The 19139-nt window shown below is 43.0% G+C and overlaps 2 protein-coding genes across 4 annotated transcripts in view; one reads left to right on the top strand and one right to left on the bottom strand.

Annotated features, from left to right (window-relative positions):
* HPS4 (HPS4 biogenesis of lysosomal organelles complex 3 subunit 2) overlaps positions 1–11413 on the bottom strand; it is a 32022-nt gene extending 20609 nt beyond the window's left edge. The window contains exons 1-6 of one of the 2 annotated variants that reach the window (XM_007490064.3): positions 11309–11413; positions 7994–8545; positions 5480–5570; positions 4621–4764; positions 1768–1875; positions 1179–1295 (exon numbers count right to left, since the gene is read on the bottom strand). In XM_007490064.3, coding sequence (XP_007490126.2) covers positions 1179–1295; positions 1768–1875; positions 4621–4764; positions 5480–5570; positions 7994–8034 — 501 coding nt within the window. In that variant the 5' untranslated portion in view covers positions 8035–8545; positions 11309–11413. Of the gene's footprint in view, positions 1–1178; positions 1296–1767; positions 1876–4620; positions 4765–5479; positions 5571–7993; positions 8546–11196; positions 11268–11308 lie in introns of those variants that run through there. The other variant, XM_007490065.3, reaches the window with a different exon arrangement.
* SRRD (SRR1 domain containing) lies at positions 11281–18754 on the top strand. 2 transcript variants are annotated; one of them, XM_007490063.3, is made up of 7 exons: positions 11281–11648; positions 13495–13535; positions 15132–15388; positions 15472–15570; positions 16692–16846; positions 17447–17492; positions 17964–18754. In XM_007490063.3, the coding sequence occupies exons 1-7, from the start codon at positions 11503–11505 to the stop codon at positions 18174–18176; spliced, it is 957 nt and encodes a 318-aa protein (XP_007490125.2). In that variant the 5' UTR covers positions 11281–11502; the 3' UTR covers positions 18177–18754. The 2 variants fall into 2 exon arrangements, with proteins under 2 accessions (XP_007490125.2, XP_056677547.1); XM_056821569.1 differs by lacking the exon at positions 13495–13535 and having other exon boundaries at positions 11438–11648.
* The last annotated feature ends 385 nt before the right edge of the window (positions 18755–19139 follow it).

Genomic DNA, 19139 nt, shown 5'->3' with positions numbered 1-19139 from the left:
AAAGGGATAAAGTGCTGGACTTGGGAGTCAGAATGACCTGGGTTTAAATTCCGTCTTGGCCATTTCCCAGCTGTGTGACACAGGACAAGTCACTTAACCTCAATTTTCTCTTCTATAAAATGGGGATGATTATAGCAGCTATTTCTCAGGGCTATTGTGGGAATCCAGTGATGGTAACATCTGTAAAATGCCTTGCCAACCTTAAAGCATTAGAGAAAATGCTAGTTACTCTTATTAAAAAGAGAGAAGTCGGGGGCAGCTGGGTAGCTCAGTGGATTGAGAACCAGCCCTAGAGACGGGAGGTCCTAGGTTCAAATCTGGCCTCAGACACTTCCCAGCTGTGTGACCCTGGGCAAGTCACTTGACCCCCATTGCCTAGCCCTGACCACTCTTCTGTGTTGGAGCCAATACACAGTATTGACTCTTAAGATGGAAGGTAAGGGTTTTAAAAAAAATTAAAAAAGAGAGAGAGAAGTCAGACTTAATGGCTTCTAAAGGCCCTTCCAGCTCTTAAATCTGAAATCCTAAGACATTATTGCCTTAGAGAAATGCCAGAAACTCAAAGAAGATCACAGAGAGTAGGTATCAAGGACACATTAGAATCCAGACCTTCCTGGTTTGGAGACCATGACTCTACCCATTTGGCCATGTTGCTTCTTTATAGTGTATAGTGTAAAATCATATAGATTATATTACATCGTGCAATATCATATATGTGTGTAAGTGTGTTTATATGGACATATACACAGGGTAGGGCCTGGATATGGTCTAAGACCTATGGATGGTTGAAACGGAGAATATAAGCTAAAACCTGCTCAGCCCCCAAAATATGTGCTCTCTCCTGCTCCTGCTCCTTGGCGTGGCACACCTAAACCTCCATCCCTCACCATAAAATAACAACAACAATAATAATAAGCTTAAAAAAGTGAAAGTGAAATCAGAAACTGCCTCAGGTCGATGCCTTCACTTCCTGGTTGACCTTGGATAACTGAAACCATGGAAAGCCAAACCACAGATAAGGGAGTTCTACTCTATAGGCATATGTGCATGGAGGTGTATGTGTGCATATATACATATACATAGATATAGATATAGTTGTTCCATTTTTAAAATAGGCTGGAGAAGCAATTCTTCTCCTACATGTAATAAATAAAGGGCAAAAGGAGAAGTTAGGTTACCTTAGTTTTGTCCAAGTTCCAAAGAGAATTGAATATTTTGTGCAGCTCATTGGTATTTTTTAGAATAGAGGTGATGAAGCTATCCCACTCTTTGCTGAGCTCTTCCTGAGGATGATTCTACAGTGGGAAAGATTCGCAGTAAATTCATTCCACCTGAAACAGCCTCTTGGGCCAGGGTCATTCATCCCCAGCTCTGCTCTGCTCTCCCAGGGAGTGGGGAAGGCCCCTTGACTGCACACACTCTTTTCAGCAGTGCAGCCCAAGGCCCTGGGGGTTTGGGATGCTCTCCTCCAGTTGCACAGGCCTGGAAGCCAAGAGCTGAACAAAAACACCTGCTTTCCAACCCTCAGAATGCTCAGGCTGAGCAGAAGGGAAGACAACAGGATGGACCACCATGGCCATTGACTGCATCCACGGGTGCTCAGGGAGAACTCTGTCACCCGCCCAGAGGGCAGATGCTAACAGCTCCAGGAGGAAAAGGATCTTCCTATAAATAGGATCAAAGAGCAGCCTCAGAGTTACTGGTAACATTTGTCTTCCAAAAGGGCCCCGCAGATGAAGCAGTGTAACCTAATCTATAACCACATACCTTGTAAGCTGGAGAAATGGGTCCATTATAAAAACTAAAAAGTCCAATCAGCTGATCCAGGAATTCCTTGCATCTGACATCAGGGAGGTCTATAGTGCAGCCCAGCACCTTCAGAACACAAGAGGGATACCACAAAGCTGCAGCTAAGGCCATGCTCCCTCTCACTGGGGCATTAAACATCTCCATGGTCTGGTCTCACCACCCTATCCAGGCTCCCCAACACAATCCTCTGTTCCAGCCTGCTGTCTTCAAAGAGCCTTGGATTCCTCCTATCCCTCTTCATCATAACTCCTATTGACTCCCACTCTACTGCTCTCCCTGGCTTCTTCTGTTCCAATTAATGTCCTTATCTCACAGGACCCAGCTCAACAAATGACTCTCTTCCAGGAAGCCTCTCCTGTAAAATGCACTAATATTTTTCTTCTTTGCTGAAAGTCCATCATACTGGTGGGAGGCAGCTGGGTAGCTCAGTGGTCTGAGCCAGGCCTAGACATGGGAATTCAAATCTGGCCTCAGTTACTTTCTAGGCAAGTCACTTAACCCTCTTTGTCTAGCTCTTACTACTCTTCTGCTTTGGAACCAATACTCAGTTTTGATTCCAAGATGGAAGGTAAGGGTTTAAAAGGAAAAAAGTCCATCACACTAACTATATCATATGATATATCCCATTAGACCATGAGCTCCTTGAAGGCAGGTCTGTTTTTTGCCCTTTTTGTATCCCCCAGGGCTTGGCACAGTACCTGGCATTTAGCATGTATGAAAGGGAATTCTTTATTCTCTTTGTCTACTTTGAGTTAACACTTAGTCAACTCTTTCTTTTTAGTACCCCTACTTAGAACCTAGCTAACCACTAAGTAAAGAGAGCTCCACCCTTTAACCCAATCAGTCAGAAATGTGTGAATCCCATGATAAAACAAGGTTTACAACTTCAGAGGCCTAGAATAAGAATTAACGCCTTCAGAGGTGAGAAGTGAATCCCATAAGACACTGCACCCCTGGGCAGTGCTGAACCATTTGGAAACTGTGATTGGCCCCTGTGAAGAGGAGAAGGGACAAGAAGTCACTATGAAGAAAGCTCCTGAATTTCTGGGGCTGGGTAGTCGGCTTCAAGAAGAGTAGGCTTCAGGAGTCATCGTCAGCTTGAGTCATCTTGACCTGCCTCTTGGAGAGAACTTGGGTGAGTGAATAGCTGGCTTTCCTTTCCTGACTTCCAGAGAGAGTTAACTTTGGTTGAGAGGGTTATCAAATTGTGCTTGGCTGAGTCGAGCACCAGAGAAATATTTTGTGTGATAGGCTAGACATCTTCTCTATACCTTTTTGTATTTCTCTACTTTTACTCTTTCCACCTCTTTTGTAAGTAAAAGCTATTAAAAGTCATTGACTCTGAGCTATAATATTTTAAATCTGTGACCATCACATTAATTATAATTTTCATATATTTTAGTCACACCATTAAAGTATAATTCATAAATGTTTACTGGCTGACTGACATTTTGGAACCTGATTATATCCTATTTAGCCCTTTATTATACAGGACTTGGAATATTTCCAGTTTTTCTATGTGTAAGTTTCTCATGTCCCTAAGTAGACCATGAGCTTCCTATACAGGGGGCCCTAGAATGCTGTGGTCCCACAGAAGACATTCAATGAATACTTGCTTAACTGAATAAACTACCTGTCTCACTTCTATAGAAATAGTCGTGAGGTACTCCACTGCACTAACATGTAGGCTACCCTTGAAATGAGAGACAGACATAAAGCAAATGGCTATGTGACCCTGGCTCACTTGTTTGGCCTCCTGGTCCCTCAGTATCTTTATCCTTGCCAATAGGCAACTCGACTAGTTTAAAAGTCTTAAGATTCTGGGCAGCTAGGGAGAACAATAGATAGAGAGCCCAGCCTGGAGATGGGGGTCTTGGGTTCAAATCTGGCCTCAGACACTTCCTAGCTGTGTGTCCCTGGTGAGTCACTTAACCCCAAATGCCTAGCCCTTACAACTCTTCTGCTTTAGAATCAATACATTCTAAGACAGAAGATAGGAGCTTAAAAATTTAAAAAGTCTTACTAGCTAAAGAAAGCACATGTCTAAATTGCTTTATGGAAATGAAAATGTCTTTAATTTTGTGTTCCCTAAAACTCAAGGAATTATACATCTAAATACATATAACTATACATGCATTCCGGTTTCTAGGTCATCCTGCCCATAATCCTGATGAACCAATACAATTATGAAGGCAAAAGCTCAATTTGTAAATCAGACTAAATGGGGGTCCTGGCTATTGGGCAAAAGACTACAATGCCCTCTGGTTAGAAACAAGCATTAGGAAGTATCTGGCTGCAGAGAAGGGAAGAAGGTGACTGTTCTTACAAGCAGTAAATAACATCATGGGCTTGGGTATTTTTTGACCAAAGGACTCATACTGTCTAAATTTAGTTACACCAATCTTTTTTACTTTTGTTTTTAAACACTTACTTTCTGTCCTAGTAACGACTCTAGAAGAGGAAAGGCTAGACAAATGGGGTTAAGTGACTTGCCCAAGGTCACACAGCCAGGAAGTGTCTGAGGCCAGTTTGGAACCTAGGTCTTCCTGACTCTAAACCTGGCTCTCTATCTACTGTGTTGTCTAGCTTCCCCCAAACTAATAATTTTTTAATAGCTCTCAACTAAGACACCAGGAAGACCAGAGTTCAAGTTCTGCCTCTGACACTCCCTGACTGTATGGCTCTCAGAAAGTCACTTGACCTCTAAGAGCTCTGGGCAACTCCCTAAGACTCCAAGTTCAGAGAAGTTCCCCACCCCAATGAAATCCAGGGCCTATTCCTATCTCATAATAAACATAATTTTAAACTTACCCAAAGGTAATCTCCGTCTACCCTTATGGCAAATTTCAATTTCCTTAGGCGAATAAGACTGGGAGGAGAACCAGAAATTTCAAAAATACAGCGGACAACTCCAGCAATCTGTCCACAGAGTAACTCCTGCTGGTCAAGGGCAGTCTGTGGGAAAGGAGTGAATTCCGTTGAAGAAATTGAAATCCTGCCCCTCTTGCCTGGACACAGAAGGTTCACTCACTATGTGGATGGTTGAACAATAGAGAATATCGACCGAGTGAGCCTGCCCACATTCTGTACTGTGGAAGCAGGAGGGAATAAGCACATAGTAGAACTACAGGCCAGGCACTGGGCATGAGCACATGCAGAAAAACCCTCGCCTTTCAGGGCTAAGTATCAACCTTCTCTAAAGACCAGAGTGGCACAAATTAAGGGGGTAATCCCAGGACCACGATGAGGACATTGTCCAAGCCTTGGTTATCACATTAGTTGACACTAATATCTACTTTGCTAAGGAGAAGGAAAATGAATGCAGGGGGGGACAGCAGGGATGGTTGCAGTAGGACAAAATAATGCAGAGAGTTCGAGACTAAAACCTGCAATCTGATGACTAAGGCCTGGGGATAAAGTGTGAGCTTCATGCAGACAGATTTTATGCTTCAACTATAAACTATGTGTCTTCCCAAAGGCACGGTCTGAGTTCCAGTGACATGGAAAGTACTTTATAGATCTTTGTGGTCATGCTTGCACACGTTCCAAATAAAACAAAACATTCACAGCTCACACATGGCTGATGGCCCCACTATTACTACTGAACTTTCAAAAAAGTTGTCATGTGGGAATAACAGGTGTTTGACTCCTGAGTAAAGAAGTGGCTTACCTGAGAAGGGTAGAAATAGCAAATGCCAGCCCTTGTTGGGTCTCCTTCTTCCTTTACCTTTGAACCATCATAAAGGAAAAAATAATTCCACCTAGAGAGACAGAGAGGCAGGATAACAGCATGTTTCTTAGCATCTGATGGGGCTGCCATTTTTAACATAGCTTCTCATCTCCACCTAGTCCCTGGAAGGTTCATGATTCAATGTCAGTGAATCCTTCCAACTCTGGAGAAAAAGCACAAAACTCATGCCCAAGTGCCGGAATGTTAACCTAAAAAGATGCCTCTACCCATTCTGAATCATGTGTCCAGAAAAGAAGAAGAGTAAGAGAAAGGAGAAATAAAGTGCTCACAATGACAAATTATCTTTGAAACAATGAGCCTTCACTTTTCAACCACACAATTGACCACTTTCTCTTGATAACGCAGTTCCTGCAGCACTAAGAGGAAGTTGGAGGCAGTGGATAATGTTAGCACAGTGGAAGCCAGGATAATGCAAAAGACACCCAATGATATCAGAAGAGCCCTGGGAACCCAGACTCAGATCTGCAGCTGAAAGGGCCTTCATGGCCCTCTAGTCCAATACCCTCCTCCTCCAGATGGAGAGGCCCATGTCTGGTCTAGAAGGATGGGAGTCACAACAGTAACAGTAGTAGTAGTAGTAGTAGTAGTAGTAGTAGTAGTAGTAGTAGTAGTACTACTACTACTACTACTACTACTACTACTACTACTACTACTAATACTAATACTAATACTAGTACTTGCTAGCATTTCTAGGGCTCAAGTTTTGCAAAGCATTACACAAATATCTCATTTGATCTACAAAAGGTTGGTGTTAGAATTATCTCCACTTTACAGATGAGGAAACTGAGACAGATAGTAGTTAAGGGACTTGCCCAGAGGCACACTGCTAGAAGTATCTGAGGCCAGGTCTTCCTGACTCCAAGAAGACATTTAAAGTGTTTGATAAGTTAACTTTGATTACTGAATTCGATCGCTTTGTGTTATAAAACATCTTGAAATAAATCAGGCAGCCAGCTGTATCCTGGTCAGACCTCCACGGATAGGGAAATTCAGCACATCGCAAACATTTGCCATCCCTCTACAATGATGGAAATGACTTAATTATAACTAACAAGAGCTGACATTTATATTATGCCAGAACGCATCCAAAAGAACTATTCCATACAGAGGGTCGCAAAAATTGTGTGAGGCTGAGTAAGAGTTAAGTACTTGGGTTGGTCCTTAAGGCAATGGTGGCATGCTCACTTTCTGACAGATTTTAAAAGGCGTCAACTTGCTTGGGAAATGGCTTACATAGTGGTCCAAAGTGTATAAGCCTGACAGGAGTACTGGAGTCAGATGGCCTGGATTTGAGTTTGGGGGCAGTCACTTATTAGGATAGTGACTCTGGGCATGTCATTTCACCTAAGACCATCTCCTTGTTGATTAAACAGGTACAATATAACCTAACACAGGGCAATCATGAGGAACAAATGACATAAGAGATGTGAAAATCTCCTACATATAAACTAAAGGAGGTAGGACTAGGCAACAGTTAAAGGGGTCTGAGCAGGACTGAAGGCTCAATCTGTATCACCAGTCATAGAGGGCAGCCAAAAACAATGGGTCTTGGGGTGCATCAAAACAGGCAGAGGCTAGAAAGAAAGAGTGCTCATTTCATCTCCCCAGACTGTCTCTAGAGTACTGGGTGTGGTATGAGAAACCACAGTTTAGGAATGAGGCTGATAATCTGTAGGGTGTCTAAAGGAGGGCAACAAGAAAGGTAAGGGGGTACAACTTAAAACGGATACAGTAACTGTCTCCAAATAGTCAACCAGCTGCCATCTGGAAAAGGGGTGACCTCTATTCTAAAAGGTGCCAAAGGGAAGCACGAGGGTCAAGGACAGAAATTTTCCAGAGAAGGGGTAGCTAGATATCTCAGTGGATTGAGAACCAGGCCCAGAGATGGGAGGTCCTGGTTTCCAATCTGACCTCAGACAATTCATAGCTGTGTGACCCTAACCAAGTCACTTAACTCCCATTGCCTATTCCTAACTGCTCTTCTGTCTTGGAACTGATTCTAAGATAGAAGATAAGGGCTTAAAAAAATAAAAAAGAAAGAAGTTGCCCAGAGGGCAATTGAGGCAGGACATAAGGAAAAATTTCCTGATCATGAAAGTCATCCCAAAGAGGAATGGGAGGTCCCAAAGGGTAGGCAGTGGGTTTCCTTTTTTTGGACATCTTCAAGAAATGAAAGAGTACATGCCAGTTATGCTGTTCAGAGATGGCTTAGACTAGATGGTCTCCTGGATCCCTTCAAAACCTGAGATTCTGTGACTTTACTAAAGCACTTTGAAACTGTATATTATCTGCTGCATGTAAGGTTTATTAAACATTTTGTTGGACTGAAGCTACTATTGAATCAGCACCCTCACAAAATGCATTTTAAAAATACCTGGCAGAGCTGTTTCGCAACAGACTACACGTAATTCATGAGGCTGATAGGCTACTCACCAAGAGACTGCTTTGGTCCCTGCTGAGACAGAGGTGGCCATTTACTTGAGGTTGTCTTACATCTGCCTCATGCTTCTCACATGAGTTCTCTCCACTAGAAATTGCTCAGCCATCTCTCTTTTCCAGAAGCAACTCTTCTTTGATTTTTCCAATCCAATGGAAGAAGGCCTGGTGGCCTTTATTTTAGGTGTTTCTAATTACAAAACTGAGCTTGAGTGAAGGTACAAGATGCCTTCTTCCTTGCAGGTCTATGGGTCTCTTGAATGTCTCAAGGGAAGGAGATAGAGCTTTATATCTCCTTATCAGGAGATCTCCTCAACAAAACAAAGCTTCTACCAAGAAATCCAAGCCGACTACACAGCACCCAGTCCTAATGCATTCCTTTATCCACTGTACTGAGAAACTTCCAAGGCACTTTTGCCTGGCAAAATCCTATTGGAGAAGCTCACACTTCAGACTCAGAGGAATCACTCGTTCTCTTCCAGTTCAAAGATGACCAGATACTTCTATTTTCAAAGCCTGTAGCTTTCAGTTCAAACCAGTATTTTAGTCCTAGAATGAATATAATGAATAAATTATTTCAAAGTCCATGCTCCCATCATGTGACTTAACAGCCATCAGCAGATGCAAACATTTTCAGAGCTTTCTTTGAGGTTTAAGAACTATTATTAAGAAAAGAAAGATTAAGAAAAGAAAAATGTGAGGTCCTGGATGAAAATCTGCTTCAGATACTTCCAAACAGAGTGACTCTGGGCCAGTCATTTAACTCCAATTGCCTAGCCCTTACCACTCTTCTGCCTTGGAACTAAGACAGAAGGTAGGGGTTAAAAAAAAAAAAGTAAATGGGTGGAAGATCACCCCAAAAGAATCAAATATCATATAAACGTATACTATTCTCCTAGATTCATATTTCTCTTTATTTCACTTGCTTCTTACAAAATCCTTGTGAGTTAAAGATCCCCAGTATATTCAACTTAGGAGCAGAGGGCTCAAAAGTCACATAGTGGATAAACCAGGAAGCAAAATTTGAATCCAGATTTTCTAGAACTTTTCACTCTAAATCTGGTAATCTTTTCTCTCTACCCTTCTCCTCCTCCTCCTCTCCTCACTGGAGTTGCTATCCAGTAATGAGGAGGCAAAACTTCAGGATGAAGAGGGTAAAGCAATCGAACTGTTGTAGGGGGCTTGAGGTGAATCCCCAGGGTTTGGGAAGGGTACCTTTTGCAAGGATGCAAGACTCTGAAACTTAGCTTAAAACTAAAAAGAGAAATTTATTCATTTAGAAGGTAATGTTGAATCTGGCCAGAAGGACAGTATAGGTGGAAGACTGCCTTCTAGGGGAATAGCATGAGTGGAAAGCTTTTCTCCCAGATGACGTGATTTCTGGGGTCTTTATACTCTTTACAACAACGAAGACGTGACTTTGTGCCACGCTGAAGACGTGACTTTAGAGTAGTGCACTGAGGCATGGGCAGAGGAAGTTTGGTCATCTGACCAGGTCTGCCTGAAGACATAGGAGGTGACCTTCATAGTTTAGGGAACATGACAGATAGATAGATGTCTTAGATACAACCTGATGGTATCAAGGCATAGCCTGGAGGTGTACCTCTCTGTTGTAAGGGTTAAAAGTTTCACATCTTCACACTGTCCATCTGAAGGATGATCCAAAGATGATAATTCTCTCAGGATCTTATAGGAGTTATCAGATATTTTGGGGTTAGGAGTCACAAGGATAGAAGGGAGCAAAGGAATTTCCCTGCTTATAGTTTGCCTGAAACACTTCTATGGTTTGGGGGGTACAATGCCCATGGCAGAACCATTCAGCTACCTAACCATACACAGCATTAACAAAACAAAAATTAAGGAACTGTCTTGGAAACTGGAGACTGAAATGAAAGAAAAGAATGCAAATTTCCCAGAAGTGAGCAGGTTCTGAACCACAAAAGCAGAATTTGCCAGTCGGGCTTTTGAATCATCATAATTAACAAAGAAGTTTAGGGTCGGTCCCAGGAGGTGGAAAGCCCCATGAGGGACACCAGAACTGATACAAATGTCTATCTGCAGTGCCTGCCCTCTAAGAACATAGAACCTACAAGGATGGTCATCCCTTTCCCCACAGGCCAAAGCGGTTCAAGTTTGCAGAAAGTGTTCAGCTCCCAGGATAACAGGCAATTCTGACAAAGGGGAGACAAGAGTATCTACCATCCTTTTTTACCTCTGTATCTAACAACAGCAGCTGACCCTGAGCATAGAGAGTTTGTGACCTGAAATGAACCAAAGAAGCTTAAGAGCCCTCAGAAAGACTGGTAGGGAAATAAGAAAAGGGGCATGGACTGGAAATCAGGGGACTTGGGTTCTAAGTCTTGGCTCTGCCACTAATTTGGTGTGTGACCTTCGGGGCTCAGTTTTGTCCTCTGTAAAAGAAGGAACTGGTCTAGCTCCTAAAGTAACTCCCAGGCGCAGGTTCTAAGCTCCTACAAGCCTGACATTCTGTGCTCTAAAGTTCCCTTCTTGAATCTTCCAGTTTGTGGCTGGGCTCCTTGGTGTTGCTCACACAAGACTGTCTCCAGACTCCATGCCTGGAATGGTCTCCCTCCTTATCTATGCTCACTGGTTCCAAGTTCCAGAAAAGATCCCATCTTCTCTAGAAAACGTTTCAATTCCTTTTATTCCATCTATAGCTTGTTTGTACAAAGCTATCTCCCATCTCCCCATTGGATTCTGAGTTCCTCCTCCTCCTCTGCCTTTTACCTTTCTGCTTGGCACACAGTAGGTGCTTATTGACTTATCTGCATTCTCAGCGATAAGCATAGGGCCGGTTGGAACTTTATATTTATTTTGTTTCCCCGGCTCTGTACACAGTGCCAGGCACACATTAAGCGCTTACTAAATGCACCTGTCTCCCCAGTGCTGAGAGCACAGTGTCTGGCACGCAATAGGAGCCGAATAAACACTTGCTGACTAAAGCGAGCCGAGGTCCCTCAGCCGCCCAACCTCCCCCCAGCCCTGGCGCTCATTCCTGGCCCTGGCCGTCTCCGGGTCTCAGTTTCCCACAGTACCCATGGGGGAACAGCACACCAGGTCCCACTTCCCTTCACGCTAGCTGCCTCCCCCGCCCCTCAGGCCCAGGTCTGCGCGTGCGCAGTCCGCCCGAGGGAGAGGGTCGGGGCGTCCAACCAAGTCCTGAAGACCCGAACCGCTACCTCTTAGAGAAGTCAAGGGGCAAGCGACCCGCGTGAGAATCGAGAGAGGGGCCGAGAGAAGTCGCTCTCCCCAACCATCCTTCCTCCCTCCTCCAGTCCCGTCCCAGGCTACCTGAACATGGTGCGAGTGGCGGCCCCTCCCGGTCACGCGCAGGACCCACCCCGCTCTCTCCCGTCCTCTTCCCAAATCCCTCCCCCCGTCCCGCCCCCTTCACTTCCCCTCCTCTGCACACTCTTCCCCTCCCCCCGTTTAGTCGCGGGGTACGCCGGGAGCTGTCACGGGGTGATGACGTCGGCTGCAGTTTCATGGAGGCGACCGCAGCTGATGAATGGAGGACTGTCCCGAAGCGCAGGGGGCGGCGCCCGAGACCAGCCAAGCTGCACATGGCAGACGGGGATCCTGAGATGGGCGGGGATGGCGATGCAGTACGAAGGCGGGTCTGTGAGGCCCGGTAAGCGCCAAGTAGCCCGGGGGGGTGGATCCCACACCAGATGGGGAAACTGAGGTCCTGGAGCTCTTCTGAGGTTCACCTCGGACGCTTCTCCTTTCTCTGAGCCTCGGGAGCCCCCGAGCGCCTGGAGGGGCCCCTCGTCCGCAGGCAAGAAGACCTCAGCTCGAATCCATCCCCAGACTTCACCTCGGGCCGCCTCAGTTTCCTCCTCATTAAAATGAAAGCAGTAACAGCTGCTGCCCGGTGCTGTTGTTAGGGTCTGATGGGATGATATTTGTGAAGGGCCCAGTCCTGGGCTTGCAATAGGCAGCTAATCCATGCATACACAACCACCTCTTCTTCTCCCCCCCTCTCCCAATGCTGTTGTAAAGCCCCCACAGTTACTGCGTCTTCTGTTCCCAGGCAGTAGGCCTTTGCTTTTTTGTGCTTAGGATCCCTTGGTCAGTACCTAAAACGGAGTGATTGGAACAAGGCAGCCAGGTGGCTCAGTGGATTGAGATCCAGGCCCAAAGATGGGAGGTCCTGGGATCCAGTCTGCCCGCAGACACTTCCCAGCTGTGTGACCCTGGGCAAGTCACTTAACCCCATTGCCTAGCCCTTATAAGCTCTTCTGCCTTGAAACCAATCACAGAATTGATTGTAAAAAGTTTAAAAAAAAAAAGGATTGCAAAGGACCCCCATTATATTCTAATGCATTTAACAAAATAGGTATTTTTTTTTAAATCCAAGTCTTTAACCCTCTTTAAAAAACCCAGCTCTGTCAACACAGGGCACTCACCTTGGAACTCCTTTGCTCCTCTTTCCCTGTAACATTGCAATGTTTACCTCTTTCTTGGAGCTTCCTGATTAGCATGCACTTCTCCAAAACAGAAAAGCAAGAAAGTCAATTTGTGGTGCAAAGGGCATTGATTCCCCCAAGTTGGAAGGGGACCTTCACAGTGAAACTAGCTATCAACAAGGTTCAAGACCTTGAATAAGTCACTTCCCTTTATTAAATGAAGAGATGAAACCAAATGCTCTCCAAGGGACTTTCCAAGTTGGGTAGACTTCAGGTGTAAGAAAACACAATTGGATCTGGGGAAAAGGAAATGTCAAAACTTTTAATTATCCAATAAGACTTTATTAAATGCTTGCTTTTTGTCAGGCCCTTGGCTAAGGGCTAGGATATAAAAACAATGTCCCTACCTTCATGCACTTTATGCCTTCCTAAGAGATGAAACAGCTGTACATAAATAAGAAAATACAAAGTAATGAAGGGTCAGGAGAAAGGAGAAGAGCATTCACAATAGTAAGGCCTAGAAAGATATAGGGGGCATGAATTTGACCTTGAAGTAACTAGATTAGGGATAGTGTTGTTTCTGCCCCTCCCACTCCTTCAGGCCTTGCCTTCCCAAATGGGTTACTTGTTATAGGGCTAGTATAAATTTAGGGAAGAGCAATGGATATGGGGTCTCTGCTTCTTAACCAGAGTCTCTCCGTTTTATTCTCTTATAAAGCCTGGATTCTTCTTTCCTATAGTTCAGGAGAATCACAGTATAGTTCCCACTTATTACTGCCCAAGGCGATCATAAGCAGCCCACACATAGTCTGCCCCAGCTTCCATGGTGGAGTCTGAATGCAAGTTTCCATGCTTGCTGGGTGGAAGGTAGCTGCAGCTTCTGTTGGCCTTGGGCATCTCTTGAGAAAATGAATTCAATTGACTTTGAAATGATGAATTCCCCTATGTGAATGAACAGGGTAAAAAGTGTTTGGGCACTAGCCTCTGCTCTGAGGGTCAAATAAAACGGGTAGTCAAAAGAATTTTAGAAAGAAAAGGAAGAAATAATTTCATATTTATCATTAACAGGGAGGACTTGGTCACCTCTGATTTCTGGCGTTTAACAGAGGGTAAGTAATACCCCATTCATCCCTGAGTGCAGAAGAAAAGTACCAGAGGAGGTTTATTAAGGCATTGGTGGATGCTGAGAAAAATCCGTTTATTTCAGCTTCTCTTTGTCTGTTCCCTAGTCTTTTAAGAAAATAGTATATTTGATAAATTTAGTATTGATTATAAGTTCATAAACATTCAGGAAATTAACCTAGCAATCCACAATGGAAAAAGAAAGTGTCAGAAATCATTTATTTCTCATACTTTGACCAGCCAGATGATTTTGTCCATCAGCGCATACATCTTAGATAGGTACTACCTAGAAAGTGAATGGAGCCCGTACACCATTAGGAAATTGCATATCATTTTAAATGGTCCAAAGCTATGTACTGCTGCAAAAGCCCATCATTTTTATCATTTCTCCCAAAGGTGCTAAATTGATGTTAAAAATATCATTATCTTGGAAGAATCCAAGTTGCAGCAGTAAGATGCATGGTATACGTAGGCTGTGTTCTACTAGTAATTACCTTCAAAAGTGGCCCAAAAGATATTATCCATGTCACATGTGATCAGAAAGGGAGATGAGCTGGGAATCATGTTATGAGATCAAAGGTTAACAGATAGGTAGCCTTAAGAGTGTTCAAGGAATATGAGAGAATTGGTGAAAGGCCAACAGATAGTACATTGGATAACTCATCTTTGGAAGAGTTATAGAAGACATGGGCAGCAGAAAGCTATTAAACCGAGTCTAGTCTAGCTCCCTGCACAAATAGAGGGAGATCATGAATTCCTTAAAGTCTCAAGTGAAAGTAGTGTGTAAGTCAGCATCTCACATACTAAAACGACAATAATCCAGTGTTCACTAGAATGTGGCCACTGAGAAGCGATGGACATGCAAATTCACAAAATAATGTAAAAAATAAGCATCACCATTTGTTAAAAGTTAAAATTCAAGAATGGCAGACTTCACATTTGTCTCTTTTCCATAAATCAAAAGACTAGGTTGTGAGAGACCAGGGGGCACCTGTTTCTTCCCTGGGTTTGTAGGCCATTTTCAAAGACCTCATTCCTAGCTTGTTAACATTTCTGCTACCTGCCGGGAAAAGAGGGCCTCCCTCAGAATGGACTAGACCAATTGCAGTTGTCTGTCTCTTCCACAGATTGAAGAACACTGAAATAAAACTGGTGTAGAATCGTTAGGAACAATTATTTAAGAGCCTTTCGGTTTCCAAATATTATCTTCATATTTCTCTTTCTCATTGCTGTAGCCCCAGTCCTTTGCTCATTACTGTGCATGAAGTGTAGAACTTAAGTGTTGCTTTCACTGGATAGTGTTCTTTTCTAAGGAAGGCTCCTTGGGGTGGTAGGACGGGGTTTTTGCCTACTACTTCAGTACAGAGCCACAGTTATTCACTTTAACAATTCATTAAGCACTTATACTATCTGGAAGGCCTGTTAGGCACTGAGTAATGTAATTTTGTAATGAGAAGCAAGGGAAACCTTTTCACTGATATCAGTCTTCTTGTCTTTCTTCCTTTCAAACACTTAATGTCAATCATGTGATTTACAATCTCAAACCACCTCTTCTATTGGAATTTTTGTTTCTTGATATTCAGAACTCATCCAGAAGTGTTTTACTAAACCTAAGGACCAACTACAGGAAAGTCCAGAGCCCATTTCAGAAGTCCTTGAACATCTCTGTCTCGAACCATCACAGCACCCAGTTGAGGCACCCAATTCCAACTTGAGGAAAGAGTCATTAGAGAGGACAAGCCATTTTAAGTGTGTTTGCTATGGAATTGGGAAGTTTGCTTCATGTGTAATAGCTCGAAATCAACTAGCATTTTTACTTCTCTTTCTGGAAAAGTTACAGGTAAGAATAGTACATTTGTAATGGAAATGAAAATGGAAAGATCTGGCTGACTCATTAGCATCTCATTTCTCTTTCTTGTGCAGATTCCCAGAAATCACTGCTATATATTTGATCCTCTCTTTAATGAACTTGAAATTTCAGTTCTTAATGCCTTTGGTCTTACTGTTCTCAATGAGAATGAGGTAAGATTTTAAGAATAAGAATGTGCTGGGGGCGGGTAGGTGGCTCTGTGAATAGAAAAAACAGGCCCAGAGTCAAGAGGTCTGGAGTTCAAGTGTGTCCTCAGATACTTCCTAGCTGAGTGACCCTGGGCAAATCACTTAACCCCAAATTGCCTGGCCATTACTGCTCTTATGCCTTGGAAATGTAAAAATAGACTCGAACTCTGGACTTCAATCTCCACAAGCCCTTGCTCCACTTCCCCAAAATGCTTTGTAATCTCACGGAATTCTCAGGTGGGCCGAGATCGAGAAGGGATTTAACCTGACTGCAAAGGCTTTTGTGGTCTCTTTTGGACTTCCGTTTTGGAGCAGACGTGGCTCTTCCATGATGTGAGATTATCTTGTCTAGGCCTCTCTGGCCTAGGCATGTTTTCTTATCCTGTATTTTCTTTAATCCTTAACTTTTAATAAACCTCTAAAAAATATAATACTCCTTGCAGAGAGAAACTAATTTCTACCTGCCTCGGTCTCCCCATATTCCTTAAATTTTAATCTTTACAGAACTAATACATAGTATTGATCCTAAGATGGAAAATAAGGGTTTAAAAAAATAAAAGAATTAGAATATGCTGGGGGAACTTAGCACAAATTTTCTCAGCTCAAGCTGAGGTTCTAGACCATGGGAGTCACCTCTCTCTGGAAGGATGATTTTCAAATAGGCTAGTAAAGTTCTTTACTTAGTAAGGCTAGCTCCCAGGTAACCATCAGTTAGAGAGACCTTGGCCAGTGCCATGGATTGATAGGATTCTGTCAGGTTCCACTGCCCTAGCACAGACTTCACAAACTTAAAGTCCTATCTCTACCACCAGGAGAATTCAGAGGACCTTAGTGGAGGCTGGGAATGCTTCTCAGTCTTGGGCTTTGTATGTACCCATGCAAAGGTATTAAACACACAGCCCACTCTCCAGTGCCTTCAGCAAGGTTTTAGTGGCCTGGGTGTCTATGAGTTTGACCCTTCTGAGCTAATGACATCAGTGTGTGGGCCATGATCAAGTTGCTTTTGTTGAATTTGATGAATAGTTTCTATGGAGCCTAAATCATCTGTATTCTGTCAGTCACATAATTGCATAATTTGTCCATAGGAAGGAAAACGGAACATCTGTGGTGAACCCACCATTTTTTACATGATCCACTGTGGAACGGCTTTGTATAATAATCTATTATGGAGTAACTGGTCCGTCGATTCTCTTTCCAAGGTGATGATCATTGGAAATAGTTTCAAAGGAATTGAAGCAAAGTAAGTGCCTGAAATCATCTACTTAAGGCTTGAGTTGAAGTTTGCTCTTAGCCTTGGAGCATTTTCAGATCACCCTCCCATCTTGACCTGCTTTGCCATTCTCCTAAAATTAAGTATTAAAAAGTGGACAAAAAAAATGAATCTCAGAGGCTAGTAAGATAAAATGTGAGTGAATCATAGAATCTCTTCCACATCAAGTAAAATGTCCCTTTTGACAACAAATTTGTAAATAGTTGAATAGCTGCAGTCAGGCTTTGAGGTTACAGCCACATCCAGTGGATCAGTGCTTTCCTGGGATGATTATCTATTGGAGCCGAGCATTAGCTTCTGAGGATTCATCTTCCTAAGGAATAAAATCCTGAAGCATTAGGACAGGAAATGTGGATGCTGAAGGGAAGCAAATTTAGGCTTGGCCAAAGGAAACTAAGAGCCAACTAAAAGTAGAATGGTCTACCTGGGAAGGCGGTAAGCTTCCTTTCCTTCCTGGAAGTCTTTAGGCAGAGACTGGAGGATCAACCTCTGGCTAGGGATGTTGTAGAAGGGATCATATACTCCCCTTGTCTATTTATTTTCTCACTCTTGATCATGGTTTATTTCTAGGTTGTTAACAAGGATTCTGCAGGAAAATTACCCCTATGTAGCAAAGGTATGTATACTCTGGTTAGACTGGGAAAACAATTTAGTCTTTTTAGCTTTTCCTCAGTGTTTGAAAAAAAAAATTCTACATTCAAATTATGTAGGAGGAAATAAATTAGCCTATAATTGAAACAAGAATTAAGTGAATATAGATCTGTTCTTAGGAAGTGATTCAGTAAGCTTGATTACAATAATGGGTCTATTTCAGTCCATTGAGACAACTCTTAGGTTGCTTCCTAATGTCTTTGTTAAATTGTTTCTAATTTTTACTCTGCTCATTAAAATTATGGTCAAACATTTCATTGCTCATGGGACTTTGAGGCAGGAGCACCAAAGGTTTGTTTTTTTTTTTTAACTGGAAGCCAACATCTGTTGTGTAAGTTAGAATAAACACCACCAAAAGACTACATCTAGCATTCACTGAGAAGGAAGGAAATAAGCTTGAGAGGCTAATTGATTTTTATCTTTGGATTCTTTCTAGATTTTAAAGGGAATAGAAGAAATTGAATTTCCCCAGACATCACAATATATGGATGTATTTAATGATACTGCCATCCTTTGGTTTCCTTTACAAAACCTGAAGGAGTTCCCCAGTGAAATGTGGACATTCCAAGATGGGCCAGTCTATTCAGAAAGTGAAGAGCTGGAAATCATCAGGAACAAGAGGAAGTTGACTCAGCCCTTTCTTCAGTGATAGTTTGCCATTATGGTATAGTGGACAGAAGAACAGACCCAGTGTAGCAGTCCACAGTTGTGTTTACTCTAGAGATAATTAAGCTGTAAAGATGGTCTTAGCAGAGCGCATTCTCTGTCCTGCGCATGGCCAGTAAGGCACTGAACTTTGATCCCAACGGGGAAATCAGGTTTATTTGTTCTCCCCAGGCTGAAAAAGGATCCGCCCGTATGACAATTTACCTTTCTACCAATGATAATCCGCTATGTCTTTAATATGTTTTATGTATGTTTGCATATGAATGTTAATAAAAGAGGAGCTCACAGGCCTAGCCCAGCTTTTCCACTTATCTCTCTTCCTTGCTACTATCTCTTTTTCTCTCTCTTGGAGCTGGCCTCTGGCCATGCTCACTACCTTTGTTTCTCTAATCCCTATCATTAAGCCAACAGTTCCGCCCTGGTTTAAGGACTGTGGCTTGTCTCTATTGATCTTGTAAGCTTATTTCTGATGTCCATGATGTTGTGTTATGATCTTTTCACTGTCTCATGTATCTATGAAGTGGAAGGCCGGAGCTAAAGTCTGTGGGCTCGATTTATGTATTTGGTGTCTGGTTCTCTCTCTTGCCATCCCTCCGGCTTCAGATTCTGATCCCCTAGAGAGCTAAACTTCTATCTTTCCTCTTGTGTGAGGGCTGCTGGCCAGTCCCTTTCACACCCAGAAAGACCTGGTCTCAAGTCTGGCCTTGTTTTTATTCTGAGTTACTTTATTTCTGTTCCCCAAAGAAACTACAATTTCTGGAGGCCCCATGCTCTAGACAGACAGACTAAGGCAAAACATGTCTCATCTGAAAGCTAAGAAGCAGCTATTGCTTTAGATGATTACAAAAAATTCATTGTTTCTTTTATCCAAACAGACCCAGGCTGGGAGAATTTAGGAGGAGGAATCATGTGATATGCCAGGCCTTCCCATCAGGAAGATATTTTA

Source organism: Monodelphis domestica, chromosome 3 (assembly GCF_027887165.1).
Source record: "Monodelphis domestica isolate mMonDom1 chromosome 3, mMonDom1.pri, whole genome shotgun sequence".
NCBI classification, from domain to species: Eukaryota; Metazoa; Chordata; class Mammalia; order Didelphimorphia; family Didelphidae; genus Monodelphis; species Monodelphis domestica.
This window is presented reverse-complemented; position numbering and strand designations above follow the sequence as displayed.